This window comes from Patagioenas fasciata, chromosome 11 (genome assembly GCF_037038585.1).
Source record: "Patagioenas fasciata isolate bPatFas1 chromosome 11, bPatFas1.hap1, whole genome shotgun sequence".
NCBI lineage: Eukaryota > Metazoa > Chordata > Aves > Columbiformes > Columbidae > Patagioenas > Patagioenas fasciata.
In genome coordinates, this window is record NC_092530.1 from 22,859,347 (window position 1) to 22,872,758 (window position 13,412).

Below are 13,412 nucleotides of genomic sequence, written 5' to 3' on the forward strand. Positions count from 1 at the left end.
ACCAACTAGTTTATATTTTGTATTGAAGTGATATGGTCAAGAATTTTAGGATCAACATCTAATGTGCCCAGAAATTAACTTTGATGTGGATCTTAAAAGTTCAAAGCAAACTTAATAGAAACAGAAAAGCAAACCAAAATTTTAGCTTCTCTGAACCGATGCTTATACTGCTGCCAATAGAGATAGCGGCAGCCTGTAGGACTTCCACCAATTTCTATAGGGCCCATGAAAAACAGAACACTAAATTAATAGGTGGCATAATTAAAACAAAACAAAACAAACGCTTCAAGTGGGCAAAACCCTCTGCTCTCACTGTATTCACACAAGTCAGACTCCACTTTCGCCTAAATGGGTTCAACTGACTTTAACCCAATTTACAATGAGAATTATACTCTTGTGTGATTATGACTTCTGATTCTTAATGCTGCAGCAGTTCACTACAGAGGCACTGGCAGTGCTAGACAATAACAATCACATTCCATGAAAATAAGGCATTCTGGGCACTGCCTTTATTTTTTTAAGAAGCCACAGATACTGCTAATTTCATACAATTTCCAATTAAGTATGGAGGCTGCATTTCAGGTAGGGAAACAGAGAAAAATCACATTCCTCTTTCTAAAACAGGATACGATCGCTTAAACCATAATGTCAAGTAGCACCAGTCTTATAAAGCTATTTTCCAAGGTCCTGCCTTTAGAAAGAAACTTATGTAGCTCAACATAAGACCAGTGTAGATTTCCCACCCTGGGGAAGCTTGTTCCCCTTCGCTAAACATCATCAGCTCACAGTTGTTCAGGTCCCAGCAAAAGACACCTCTGGCAATAATGCGTGGGGTACAGGCTCAATTTCTAACAGTGCTACCAGAAAAGTAGCGAGAAGGCAACAATGCAATTCGGGCTAAAGGCACATTCAAATCATACGACTTAATGATTCACCGCATGTCAGGTGAACTGCAGGTGTCCTTCAGGCACGTGATTTCGACGTGGCAAGTGCTGAGTGTGTGCTTCTAACAAAGCCAATGCTGAGGATCGCACTGCACAACTTCGTGTGCACTTGGAACATGTGCACGGACAGATGCCATCACACTCTTCGCATGCAGGAACATTTTAAGTCACTGTAATTTGATCATGCAGCCCAACCCTCATCATGCAGTCAGTCACTAAGTAGGAACAAATGACCATTTCAGTCACTGCGTTGCATAAAAAATAATGGAACAAATCCTAACAAATAGAATATGTTGTACTTGATGTAGAAAGGCTGTTATAACAATAAAGTTCATTTTGTCTCTGCTCTAACTTTTGCAGCTTTAAATAAATAGTCCTACTAATAACAACAGTCTAATTGGGAATTTCCAACTAAAAATAGTCTTAGAATTTTTTGAAAATGGAACCAATTACAAAAATAAACTCTCCAGCAAAGAACACTCAACAGAACAGAACGTTAATCAGGTCACTGGTAACAGCCTTCTTGTACCTTGCTTGGGATAGAAAACTTGGTCTGCTCAGCCTTGCCAGGAGTGTGAATAGCAGTAAGAGGAGGAGGCCAGGAATGGGTCATCTCCTAGGGAAGAAGAAGAAACAGGTTTTTGAAAACAAATTCATGTCCATAAAGAAGAAAGAGAGGGAGAAAATGATCATGTATTCTCCACTGAGTCTGGAGATGCAAAATGGGCTAAGAAAGCATCACCACCCCATCCTTATGTGGAAGATGAACAACTCAATCACCCAACAGGCAGCACGTCCTGGGAACAAGGGTATGGACACATTTTACTCTTGAAAATTCTGACCATCTATGTCTTCATGAGGTGGCAGCTGACTCCACTTGTGTGATCAGCCTGTCAAGTTGTTTGAATGAAGCCATCACAGGTACAGAAAACAGGGTTTTGCCTGTAAAGCACAGGCAGGAAGGCGATCCTTCCTGTACCGCACTGGATACAACCCTATAGAGGATTGCATGGCAAAATACAACCCTACTCAAGGTTGTATAGTTGCAAAATAAACCAGAAGCAGGTCTAGAAAAAGCTGGAGCACGCTTGCAGCATGAATGCCTGCTGTAGAAGAGCGTGGGGACAGTGTCTTGTGCACCAAAGCATCTTCTCATAGCGCTGGCCACAGGCACTGATGGGTGTGCAATATCCAACACTTTAAAATGAGGGACTGAGAGATTAGGTGATTTGCACAGGGTTACACAGAAAGCCCGTACTGAACTAGGAAATCCAAGTCTCTGGTGAAGACCAGCCGACCAGACCATCTAGCAACAGGCCCATTTTCTGTATCAATGTTTTAATCCATCGTTTGTCCCTGCATGTTCCAGGTGTCTTCAAGGAAATCACCTGGGTGCCCATGGCAGCAGAAGAGACAGTGCACACCCTGCTTTGCCACAATGAAGTCTGGAACTGCCACCCTTGAGCTCAGCGGGAACAGACGGGCTTGTGTTCACAGGAGGGGCAAAAATCAGTAAAATAGAGAAACTGCAGAAGTGTTGTTTTAGGCAGAGTTTGTAAATGCACTTTTAATGAGTGTGCTTTATGGTAGATGCTGCTCCATTCTCTCTTTATTTTTAATTTAATAAATATTCAGAGAGGCAGTAACACTTGTCTCTAGCAATCTATCTTTGTCTTGGTTGTTTTTCTTTGCCTACAAGGCTCAGAAAGGATTATTTCTTGAGACACAGGAGACAAAGAGCAAAACAACATCTGATCTAGGAAATTTTGCATGCAATGGTCATAATCCTGACAGCAGCAAACTAAACTTCCCAGCTACTATTTCATACTGGTCAAGCCCAGGACCAGTTACAACAAAGCTTATGAACACACAAGTTTCTGTAGGTAACGTGGCAACCACTGCAGATGCTCCACAAATAAAAATATAACATAATAAAATTAATTAAATAAGATCTAACTGTTGTCAAGAAGGCAGTGTGGTGGGTGCATTTGGGCTGAATGGGTGGCTACAGCTGCATGCTAACGTGTGATTCACTGCAGGTACAGCCAGCAAGTTTCAGGTCTCCAGTTGAGCCCCACAAATCATGCGTTATATAGGAGGTTAGAAGAGAGAAAGGAAAAGTAGGCACCATGGTTTTCAGTCAATGGGACAGGTAGACATACAAACTTGCCCCAAGCTCCTGTTAGGCTCTGGTATTTTACTGAAGCCCATCCAGTGCAGGAAGGTCTGGTTGAGCCCCGCAAATAACAGAGCCCAGGAACAACCGCTATGGAGAGATGTCCCCACGCAGTCCTGGCAGAGGGACAGGGGACAACGTAGATGTCTCTGCCCTCTTGAAAGAGCTTTCGGGCTTCTGCCTGTGGAGCTCAGGGCCTGTTTTCATTGCACAAAGCCCAAACGGTGGCAATGAGGAGGAAAAGGGCAGCTCATGAACAGCTCGTCCCGCCTGGTGGGTGAGACTGCGGCAGCTCAGTGCAGAGATGAGAAGTAACTATTATATTGCACAGATTGTTTGACCTCTGCACAGAGGAAAGCAGAAAAAGATTTAAGCATTCGGTGAACTTTTCTGTGAGATAATATAATCCAAATCCTGCATGCCTCTGCCAAATCCCATGCCATAGAGGTTGCTTTGTGGCAAATCTCTTCATAGCAAAATGATGAAAGAGAGACGATATCACATAATTAAAAGAGGGGCAGGCAGCCTGATTGAAGGCAGAAACAAAGCATATTCTAGAACTGCAATTATAGGCTTGGCCTCGGTCACTTCTTGCCCATGCATAAAAGGCTGGAGAGAAAGACTAGGATTCATGAGAAAGTGATACCAGCAAAAAATTCAGAATATTCAGTGTCATGATGCATCTTGTATTCACTGTGTACCAACTCAGCAGGCTTAAGTGTAAGCAAATTCAACCATCTCCCTGTTAGGGGACACCTGAACAAAAACAACAGGAAAAGGAAAAATCAATCTGCTATTATTTGAGGAAATTCAATTACAACGTAAGACCCACTGAGGTCAGAAGCAAAAGCCAACTACAGTGAGGTTAGGACTATGCAATCTACGTGTTTACAGAGTGACCTTCAAAGTCCATTTCATAGTTTCAAGCTACTACATTGAAAGATTTCACTTCAATTATCAGTGTAATAAAAATTATTGGATAGAAAATTCCAGATAGGATCACACATGCAAAACAATATGAATATTTAAAGCTCAGCGTATAATCAAACACTGTGTGGAAGTGGTGAAGAAGCATTAATATATAGTTACTTAAAGAGACCCATCTACATCTTTGTACAGATAGGTGCCACAGCACTGTTGACCAATAAACTCTGAGTGATCACCGAAAAAGTTTTGAGTTTACTCAACTGAAAAACGTCCCTACAAAAAGTATGGGCAGCAACCCCACACTGACCACTACGCAGCTGCAGATGATACACAGAGCAGCTCTGAGCTCCAGCCTGACACGCAAAACCCACGCTGGGTTTTTTCAGGGAAGGGGCAAAACCCTGCAGAGGTGGAACTGTCTGCTGAACTCTGCTCTGCTCCTTAAGCACATGCACATTACTTTGGAGAAGCAGCAGAAAGGATGTCATTTGTTTAATCATCTATATGGCTTCAGCATTCTTTGCTATGCCCTGATTTCTTTTAGAGGTCACTTATATTTAACTACTCACTAAACTCTATTTTGTTTAACTTGTGAAATCTGATCTATCTACCTTCTAACATGTTATGACTATAAAGAACCACACAGATAGCGTGTGTTGTGTATGCATCCGTTAAGATGTATATATAAGCATCTTGGTTTGTAAATACCCGGGGAAGTAGGCAGGGAATTGCATTTTTTTTTTTCTTCCCCAGGAAAAGTTATAAAAACTTTAATCAATCCAAATTTGGAAGTATTTAGAAATTCCTGAAAGTAACAATAATAAAACCAAGCATATGAAATGCTTTAAAGAGGAATTTAATGGAAACAAAGTAATCCCACAAAATTGAGTTAGGATTTATTTTCACATGGTTTGGACTTAAAATAATTCCAAAATCATGTTAACTGTTGGAGTGGGTAGATGACTGCTATGGAAGCATGTATTTTTTTATAGACCTGGAGATTAAATGAGAAAGTAAACCTGCACAGTTTGTTGGCTTAAAAATCACTGTGGTCCTCTGAGGTAACATCAAGCATCCTCCTCTCTGAAAATTATTTAAACATTGTTTTAATTGACTCCATGTGCTTTATTTATTTGAATTAGGCACGCTCATCTCTTCAGCTAAGTCTGTTTTTTTCAGCTACAAAAGCCCTCAGGTAAGTAACTAAGAAGGACACATGCCGACGCAATCTAACGAATCACCAAAATACAACTACTCCAAGCAAACTTTTTAAGTGCTGCAGAGGTACAAGGCCAAATCCCAATTTGAATGGAAGGAGAGGGCTGGGGAAGGATTTAAACTTGCAAGTTTCTAAGGAAAAGGTCAGAGCGAGAGAACTGAGTACAGGGGATATGGTGCAGATGGTAAATAGCTTTACAAAACCAGACCCTAAAATTAATAGCCACCTTCAAGATTTATTTCCTTGCTCTGTATTTCATTTCTCCATCATTTCCTTCCGGTTCAAAAGAAAGTGTGCAGTGTTTTAAACACAGATAAAAGCACTTCGGCTGTGTACTCTGCGTCCCTACTGAGGCAGCTTCCCTTCCCACAGCGCTCTCTAAACTCCTCAGCCTGCTCCAATTTGACGTCTCCCAGGACACGGAGCTCATGCTACTTCCCTTGGGAGAATTGAGGGGAGACATGAGAACAGTCTTCAATTACAGAAAGAGCTGTTGCTAAAGGAGAGATTAATCTGCAGTCAGCAAGATTCCAGTTAGATGTAAGAAAAAGCTCTGTAATGGTAAGGACCGCGCAGCACTGAAACAGCTGTGCAGAGCGCTACAGACTGTGTCTTTGGAGGAACACACTTAAGAACAGATCAGCACACATCAGTCAGGAATGGTTTAGGCAGAACTGAATCCTGCATTGGGACAGGGATGTGCAGTAGAGGATGAGATTTCTAAGATCCTTCCCAGCCCTTTTTCTTATTCTGCAGTTTGATAGATCTCTGTTGGCCAAATGCCACCCTTACTGCCTCCGCTGTGGAAAGGAGATCCAAGGAAAAGGCAGAAGAAGAAAGCAACGACACCAGTGTTTTTCTTCTGTGGCATTACAGTCCACAAAGAGTTTAAGGACCGACACTTTGCCCACATCATTAGAGGGCAGTCAGAGGAGCAGCCCTGCACAGACTGCTAGTAATAAATGCACTGCTGCTAAAGAGACCTTACCTGTGGTATTCTCTCTGTCAGCTGCCCTTCTCAGTCCTTTTAACTCTTTGCTAAATCTGTTACTTTAAACTTTCTCCAGTTTTTGGTTGCACAGTATTTCAGAGTTGCATTCAGAAAAAATATATGAACAGATGTTCTAAGGTTATTACAAACTTGATGTTACAGCTTGTGCTAAGAAACCTACTGCCTTGATGGAATAAAGATAACCAAGTGATTTACCATTTATTAAAGCCTCTATTAATGATTTATTAAAGTTTTATTAACTATTTATCAATGGAATCTTAATAAAAAGTGTCTCTTTTCACAGTATCTTTCTGCATTTATACAAACCTGATCAAACTCTCTCTGCTAGGAAGCCAATAATACATGAGGGGCATCCTCACTTTATGTGTGTGATGCATACTGAATTACAAAACATCTCAACCCCTTTCATCTTTGGGGAAAAGGCTAAAGAATGAATATATAAATATATACTTATACATGTTCAAGTAAATGACACTAAAGCCTAAAGGAAGACAAAAGCAATAAAACTACAGGTTGTTTCTCATCCATATTCCTTATGAAGGAATGGAAGCCTGCATGAGTAGTTGGGAATATTCTGACCAGTAATCTGGCCTGTTTTATACTGGGTCAAAGACTTCCTGAGGAAGGGATTTTGATACATTGTCAGTATTGACAGATACATGATAGATAAATTCATGGATATGCATTTGATTATTATGTTTCAGCACTTAAAAGAATTCTCAGTATCAAAGGGATCCCACATAATTTTCCTGCAAGGGGGAACAACAACAACAACAAAAGACTTCAGTGATGGCCTGATGGCCTCCAAGAGAAAGTCAGTTTTCCTGATATGAATGTTAAAGCAGGAAACTTTTTACTCATGCAAATGTTTTATTACCAGGGGCTAGTGCCCAGTATTTTTGGAGGAATAATGTGGCAGCACCTGCAATGCTGCCTTTGTCATACTGGAATTTATCTTACTACTGTACCAGAAACTACTAGAAAGCCATTTGGAAATGCAGTGCATACACATACGGGTTTACTACTGAAAAGCTAGAGTTTATTCTACAAAAAAGCAACCATTTGTCTGACCCTAATCTAAAACCAGAATGTTCACCTTGTGGGTTTTATCAATGACAATAAATAAGTTTCCTTTACCCAACTGAAGAATGGGATGCATTCCATTCCTCCCACAGTAAAGTAATATTCCTTTTCATATTAACAAGAAGGGGAAGGACAGACAAAAATTATATTCACTGAAAATGAATAGAGAAATTGCTTTAGAAGCCAACAGCTGTTGACTATAAACTTTACAACATTTGTTTTCCTTTCCTACTTTGTTAACATTTGGAAATCCACAAAGACAGTGATAGCAACATAAACATCTTTTTCTGTTCAGCTTCTCAATACTCTCTGACTCCCATATACCTCACACTTTTCAATATATTTTCCTCATACTGTAGCTTTTATAACTAATAGCACTCATATTCTTTGCTCAGAGCATTTAGAAGACAATAAAAAATAGCAAGTCACGATTGATGTACTTATTGCTCTAATCATCTTGTGTATGAGAACAAAACCAATGTTCCATTACAGTGAGAAGGTATCTCAGCTCAAGAGGCTGTTTTAGGAGGAGAGTAATGAAGCTACACCAGATGAACCCACAACCAGATTTTCAATTTAACAAGTCCAACACAATCCTAAAAGTAACCACAGCCTACATAATAGTGTGCCTATACTGTCAAATGTTTTAGCTCCCTGCAGGGTCCTGAGCCCCAAGTAGTCCATGATGTGCATATAATAGTTCATTCCAAAGGTTCCTCTGTGAAACAGGTTGGACACTTCTCTCCAAGGCGGATTACGATAATTTTCTTCAGGATTCACCCCAGGAAGGTTATGTGGTCAAAACTTGTCCTGAATGTGGCTCATGCTGCCCAGGACAGTCCTTCAATTCAATCCCAATTTGGTTTTGTGCCCTCAAGCACCTTCTCACATGTTCTTGGCATTTTCAGGAACATGCAGCAGAACTTCGACGTTTTGCCAAGCACATGTGAGATGCTGGGCCATGTGATGTATATCCATATTCCCACATAACTCTTCTTCTGGACAGACCTGTTGATGGGTCAGGAACATGGAACTGACTGCCAGAATGGGTCAGACTCAGGTCCTGCTTATCTAGGATGCTGGTGGGCAATGGTCAATGCTGTGTATTTCACAGAGCATTTCAAGAACATCAAAGTAATTGTGAGGGTAAAATCCTGATCCACCATACTTACTAATTCTCAGCTGTACTGAGATCCTGTCTGTTTAATGCTGCTTCCAGAACAGGGTATTCAGTTAACATCAGCAAACACCAGTTTTAGAGTCCTAAAAATTCATGATGTGTCCATAAATATTCAGGTCCTTGGAGCTACAAGTACTAAACCCACTTCCCTAGTGCAACCTTCATCTGTCACTCCTGGCAAGTAAACTCATGACTTAGTTGCCCAATACACAGTACCAGAGCCTTGCTGTGGCCAGCATGGCCAACGCAATACCTCCCATTCTTGGCAGCTTCTCACCCCCACTGAGATGCACAGCCATATCCCATTGATTTTATTTCTTTGAAATAATACTTGCTGGTAACCATCTCCAGGGATGGCACATCTAATGTTCATGAGGGGCCCAGGAGATAGGAAGTATGCACTGAACTGTTAAATACAACATAACATCCTGGCAGTACAACATTATAATATAAACAAAGGCACAATAAGTAATAAAAAACTAATTATTTCAAAAGTTACTAATACCAACATATAATTTCATCTCTGCAATTTAAAAAACATTGCCAACATTTCTCCAAGTAAATAAGCAACTGTGTTTTGAAACTATTCACTGCTGGCACTTGTTTAAGGGAATCTGGTAATTCGTTCCATCCATCCTGAGCTTCAGAAGCAAAAAAGCATGTCTTGAATTGCCTGTTTTCTTCTGTGAAACTTAGGGTTCACACCAAGAGGAGAGCAGAACTATAATTTAGTTACAAAACAAGACTGCACCTACCCCGAGGCACTCCACTGTGCACATTTATACAATACATTACACCATCTCCTTTACATTGCCAGATGTAATCAATTAATGTTTTTTTCACACAAAATATAACAGTGCATTATGTAGTCGCATGACAAGACCTTATCCATGTAATTTATTGCAAAACATATTTAATTTCTGAAGCCACTTACGCCAATGTCATAAAAAAATAAAATCTCCAAATTAAATATCAGGCAAAATTAAATTACTAAACTACAAAACTTCTCATTCTGTAGGCTTAACACAGAAACTGTTTCAGTTTTACATTGTGCATTAAGTTTTAGACCCTTGTAACCAGCTTATAACCCACATCCTGACAATAGGATGAAACTGACTCTAAAAACCATCAAGAATTTGAAAGCAGCAACTTGCGCCAGAAGACACCAGCTTTAGTCTTAAATCTGGATCACCAATTATCTGAAATAGCATATAGGGGGAAATAAAAAACCAGGTTAGGCAACTTATTTGAGTTTAAAGCTGAATTCTTTTGCTTTAGTCATGATTTGCTTTCATTACAATTGGACTCCAAGTTGTTACTCATCAAATACAAAGAAGCTACCACACACTGCTGTACAACACACATTGAAATCTTTCACAAAAGCTGCTTTTTTGCCTTCAAAACCAAGGCTCTGCCAGATCTTTTTTATTCTGCTTACCACACAAGCAGTATTGCTGCATGGGTTTTCCTAAGTGCTTGTGCCAGGGCAGCATTTCTTTTTAATGTTGAGTGTTCCCCTCATACATTGTCTCATCGGTGCCTCAGCTGTAATGCCATTAAAACAGTGGTCAGAGGCTGAAGCAATGACACAGTGAACACCTAGAAAAGCTCAAACCTGCTCTTACAAAAGTAGCCCTTTTTTCACTATTTCCTTTTCTTAATCTTTGTGATGCTCTCCCTACCGTGTGTCCCAGTTGAAAACTTGCTTCTCCCTTAGTGTATGAATAATGCACTCTCCCCCACAGAGTATGATTATCTTCCCAGTGCCTACATCAGAGACTATGAATGCTCTGAGGGCAAAGACTGTCTCATTTTTTGTCTTATGCAATACTTAGGGCAGTGGTGGAATATCTGAATATTGGCTGGAAATTTGGAACAGTGAATATCGTCTGGAAGGTCCTGGGTGGACAACATAGCCAGCTTGATCAGCATTCAGTGAGCCCTAGAGGGACAGAAAACTTCAAACTTAAGCTTGAATGTTGGATTCTCTAATTTGGCACCCTCTTTTTTTGTAAGGTTAAAAGCTTAGCACATTTGCAAAAAAATATACTATAGGTTCTGGCCTGTAACAGAGAGGGAGAGTCATTGCTGTCTCTCACACTCAGCCCTTTAATTTCTTCTCTTACAGAAAGACCTAGGCAGACATTTGAAACCCTATCACGCGACCTGGCATTTATTATAGTAATCTTAGCTTTTGGAAAAGAAAAAACATTTCAGTCTGGATTTCCTTTTCCTCACTTGTGCCTTGAAGCAGATCTGTTCCTGCATCTGTGTGTCCTGTAAATCACGCCAACATTCCCCTTTGATCCACTCCTGCTAAGCTAACAGGTGTAGAAAAAATGAATGTATGTTACAGAAGATGTTTTGATACAACATATACTTTTTTTGGCATGTTAGTCTTACCCAAATAAGTCAGCTTAAAGAGTAAAGAAAATCTAAGCCAAAACATCCTGAGGTCTTTTTTGATCTCCCTTAAGGTATGGAGGCTTCAGAGTATTTCTGGGAGACAGGTTCCCACCGTCACATGCACCCATCTGATTCCTCATTTCTTAGCTCGTTCTTTCTTACAAAGCTAGTAAGTCTGATGTCGGAAACATTAAATACTCAGAACTGCAACTAAGACGTTTGACAGCTGAAGATGCTTGGTCCCACACAGAGCAGTCCTGATGTCTGAAAACGGCATGTTCAGACTACACACCAGATTAATATAGTCTTTTCCCATGCCTGCATTTTTTAAAACCTTTTGACAACAAACTACATTGAAACAAATGAACTCCTAAAAACAGGGCTGGAAAAGGGCAAAGTCCACAACCTTCCTGTCTCCAAATACTACACTACTTCGTTTCCCACAGGAAAGCCAGTGAATAGGACGCAAATCTACAGCGCCACAATGCAGTAACTGTGGCGTTCCAGCATTTAAAAACTATAGATCTACATTACTAGACGATGACATGTATTGTCTTTGTTGCTTCTAGATAGCCAAAAAGGAAGAGCAAAGTGTTCATTAGTAATAGTTTATCAGGGGTCATACAAGCAATCTGGAACAAACTTGGCGCAAGCCCCAAGACGAGACCACCCAGCAGATCCATGCTTAGCTCTGAGCATTTAGTGCTCTTTGCAACTCCAGCTGGTGTCAAACACTGACGATCACCGTTTATCATTCAAAGACAAACTGGAATAAACCTGCCAAAGAATACTACTTTTTTTTTTTTTTTTAATTAAAGTACAAAATGCAACGTATTATTACGTTCAAGCAACCACCAAAAAGAGTTGTTGAGAGACAAAGGCTAGATGCAGTAACACGGCATTCTTTTTGAAGGGTAACTCGTGTTACAAGTGAAAATCACTACAAAATGACAATGTTGCTGCAAAAGGAGACAGAATTATATATTTAGGCAAATTCCCAGACTAAGCCTTTTCAAAGAGCACACACAGTTAGTCTAACATTCCTTAGGGTTCCTGTATCCTTTCAAACATGATAGCTTTCTTGTAGTTTACACTTATCACATTAAGAAAAATGGTAATGAGGAGATCATGACAACTTCTTTTAAAAGCAACAATGACTCAATTGCCAAGGAAAAAAAGGAGTGATAACTATTTTCATGGCAAGAAGCCTCCAGTGAACGCCTCACTGTTGAAGCTGTGTTCTTTGTTTTTGTCTGAGCTCAGGAATGACAGGGGGCTGCTCTTTAAAGAAATCTCAGCACTAGTTTTCATTTGATTGGTACAATACTCTTTTTTTGTCAGATAAACTGGCAGCTCAGACCTCTTATTGAAAAGATTAGGGACTCAGGAGGTTAGAAATGATATAACACTGGAATAACCGGGAAGGGATTAATTGGTTTGATTTAAAAAAAAAGAAAAAAAATCACTACTGGGGATGTTCCCTACAAACCAAACACCAAGTTGTTTTTTAGTAAGGCTCAGAAGAGTATTTTTAAAGGTTACTGTGCCTTGGGGTACACAAACAATGTATTATTTAGCAAGATATACTCATGGCAAAGAAATGAATGGGCTCCATAGTCCAAAGGGGCTTTTAATACTCAGTGCTGGCGCAGTAAATTCCATCGGAAGATCTCAAAGCATTCCCCATATGAGATCACTACTCACCATTTTCCAGCTTGGCTCCAGAGGTGAAATTTTGTTGATGCCTTAAATCACCCACTCAATCAGCATCAAATACAACCACCACCCTTTTTTTTCCCCCATTAGCAAGTCTCCTAAGTCCATGTCATCTGCAAAATACAAGCAGGCACTATTTTCACCTCTCCCCAAAAAATGTTTCCTTAGATGTTGCAGAGAAATTTTGGAATAGATAAAATATTTAGAGAAGAGCTGTAAACTGTTGAGAATAGGGCTTCTAGGGACACCTACACCACAGCCCTCGCCCTGGAAAGCCAAACAGTGACACCTGTGGCAGGTAGAATAAACAGTCCATGCAGAATGTTGAACAAACATAAATACGGTCAATTAGGTCTGAACTTCAGATTCATGTTTGTAGTCAGGTTTTGTCTCCTGCCTCCGAACAGTGGTCAACAAACACCTCAATGCTTTGAACTAATAAAACCATCTTCCTTTCTAATGCTACAGCCTGACATTTTCTTCAGCTAAATTTCGCAAGGCTGGGTGCCTGTATGACTGCTTTTAAATCCAAAAGAAATGTAAAATAAATCCTTGGGGAAAAAAAAAAAAAGAATAAAAAGAAAAGCATTCTGGTCAGATTTTTTTAGCTATCCAAAGAAACTATTACACAGTTGACATAAATCAATGTGGCAGGATCTACAGGCTAATTAAACAAATGTGACAATTTTACTGTGACAATTTAAAAATGCTCAAAAGTACCTCCTATCCACAGTGTGTATTCTTCTCAA

At 40.0% G+C, this 13,412-nt stretch overlaps 1 protein-coding gene across 10 annotated transcripts in view; it reads right to left on the reverse strand.

Annotated features, from left to right (window-relative positions):
- Nucleotides 1-13,412, reverse strand: part of AFF2 (ALF transcription elongation factor 2) — a 326,277-nt gene that overhangs the window by 125,874 nt on the left and 186,991 nt on the right. For 9 of the 10 annotated variants that reach the window (XM_071813581.1, XM_065846895.2, XM_065846893.2 and 6 more), the window contains one exon: nucleotides 1,474-1,560. The exons of the other annotated variant lie outside the window; for it this stretch is intronic. In XM_071813581.1, coding sequence (XP_071669682.1) covers nucleotides 1,474-1,560 — 87 coding nt within the window. The remainder of the gene's footprint in view (nucleotides 1-1,473; nucleotides 1,561-13,412) is intronic. 10 annotated transcript variants of the gene reach the window in all.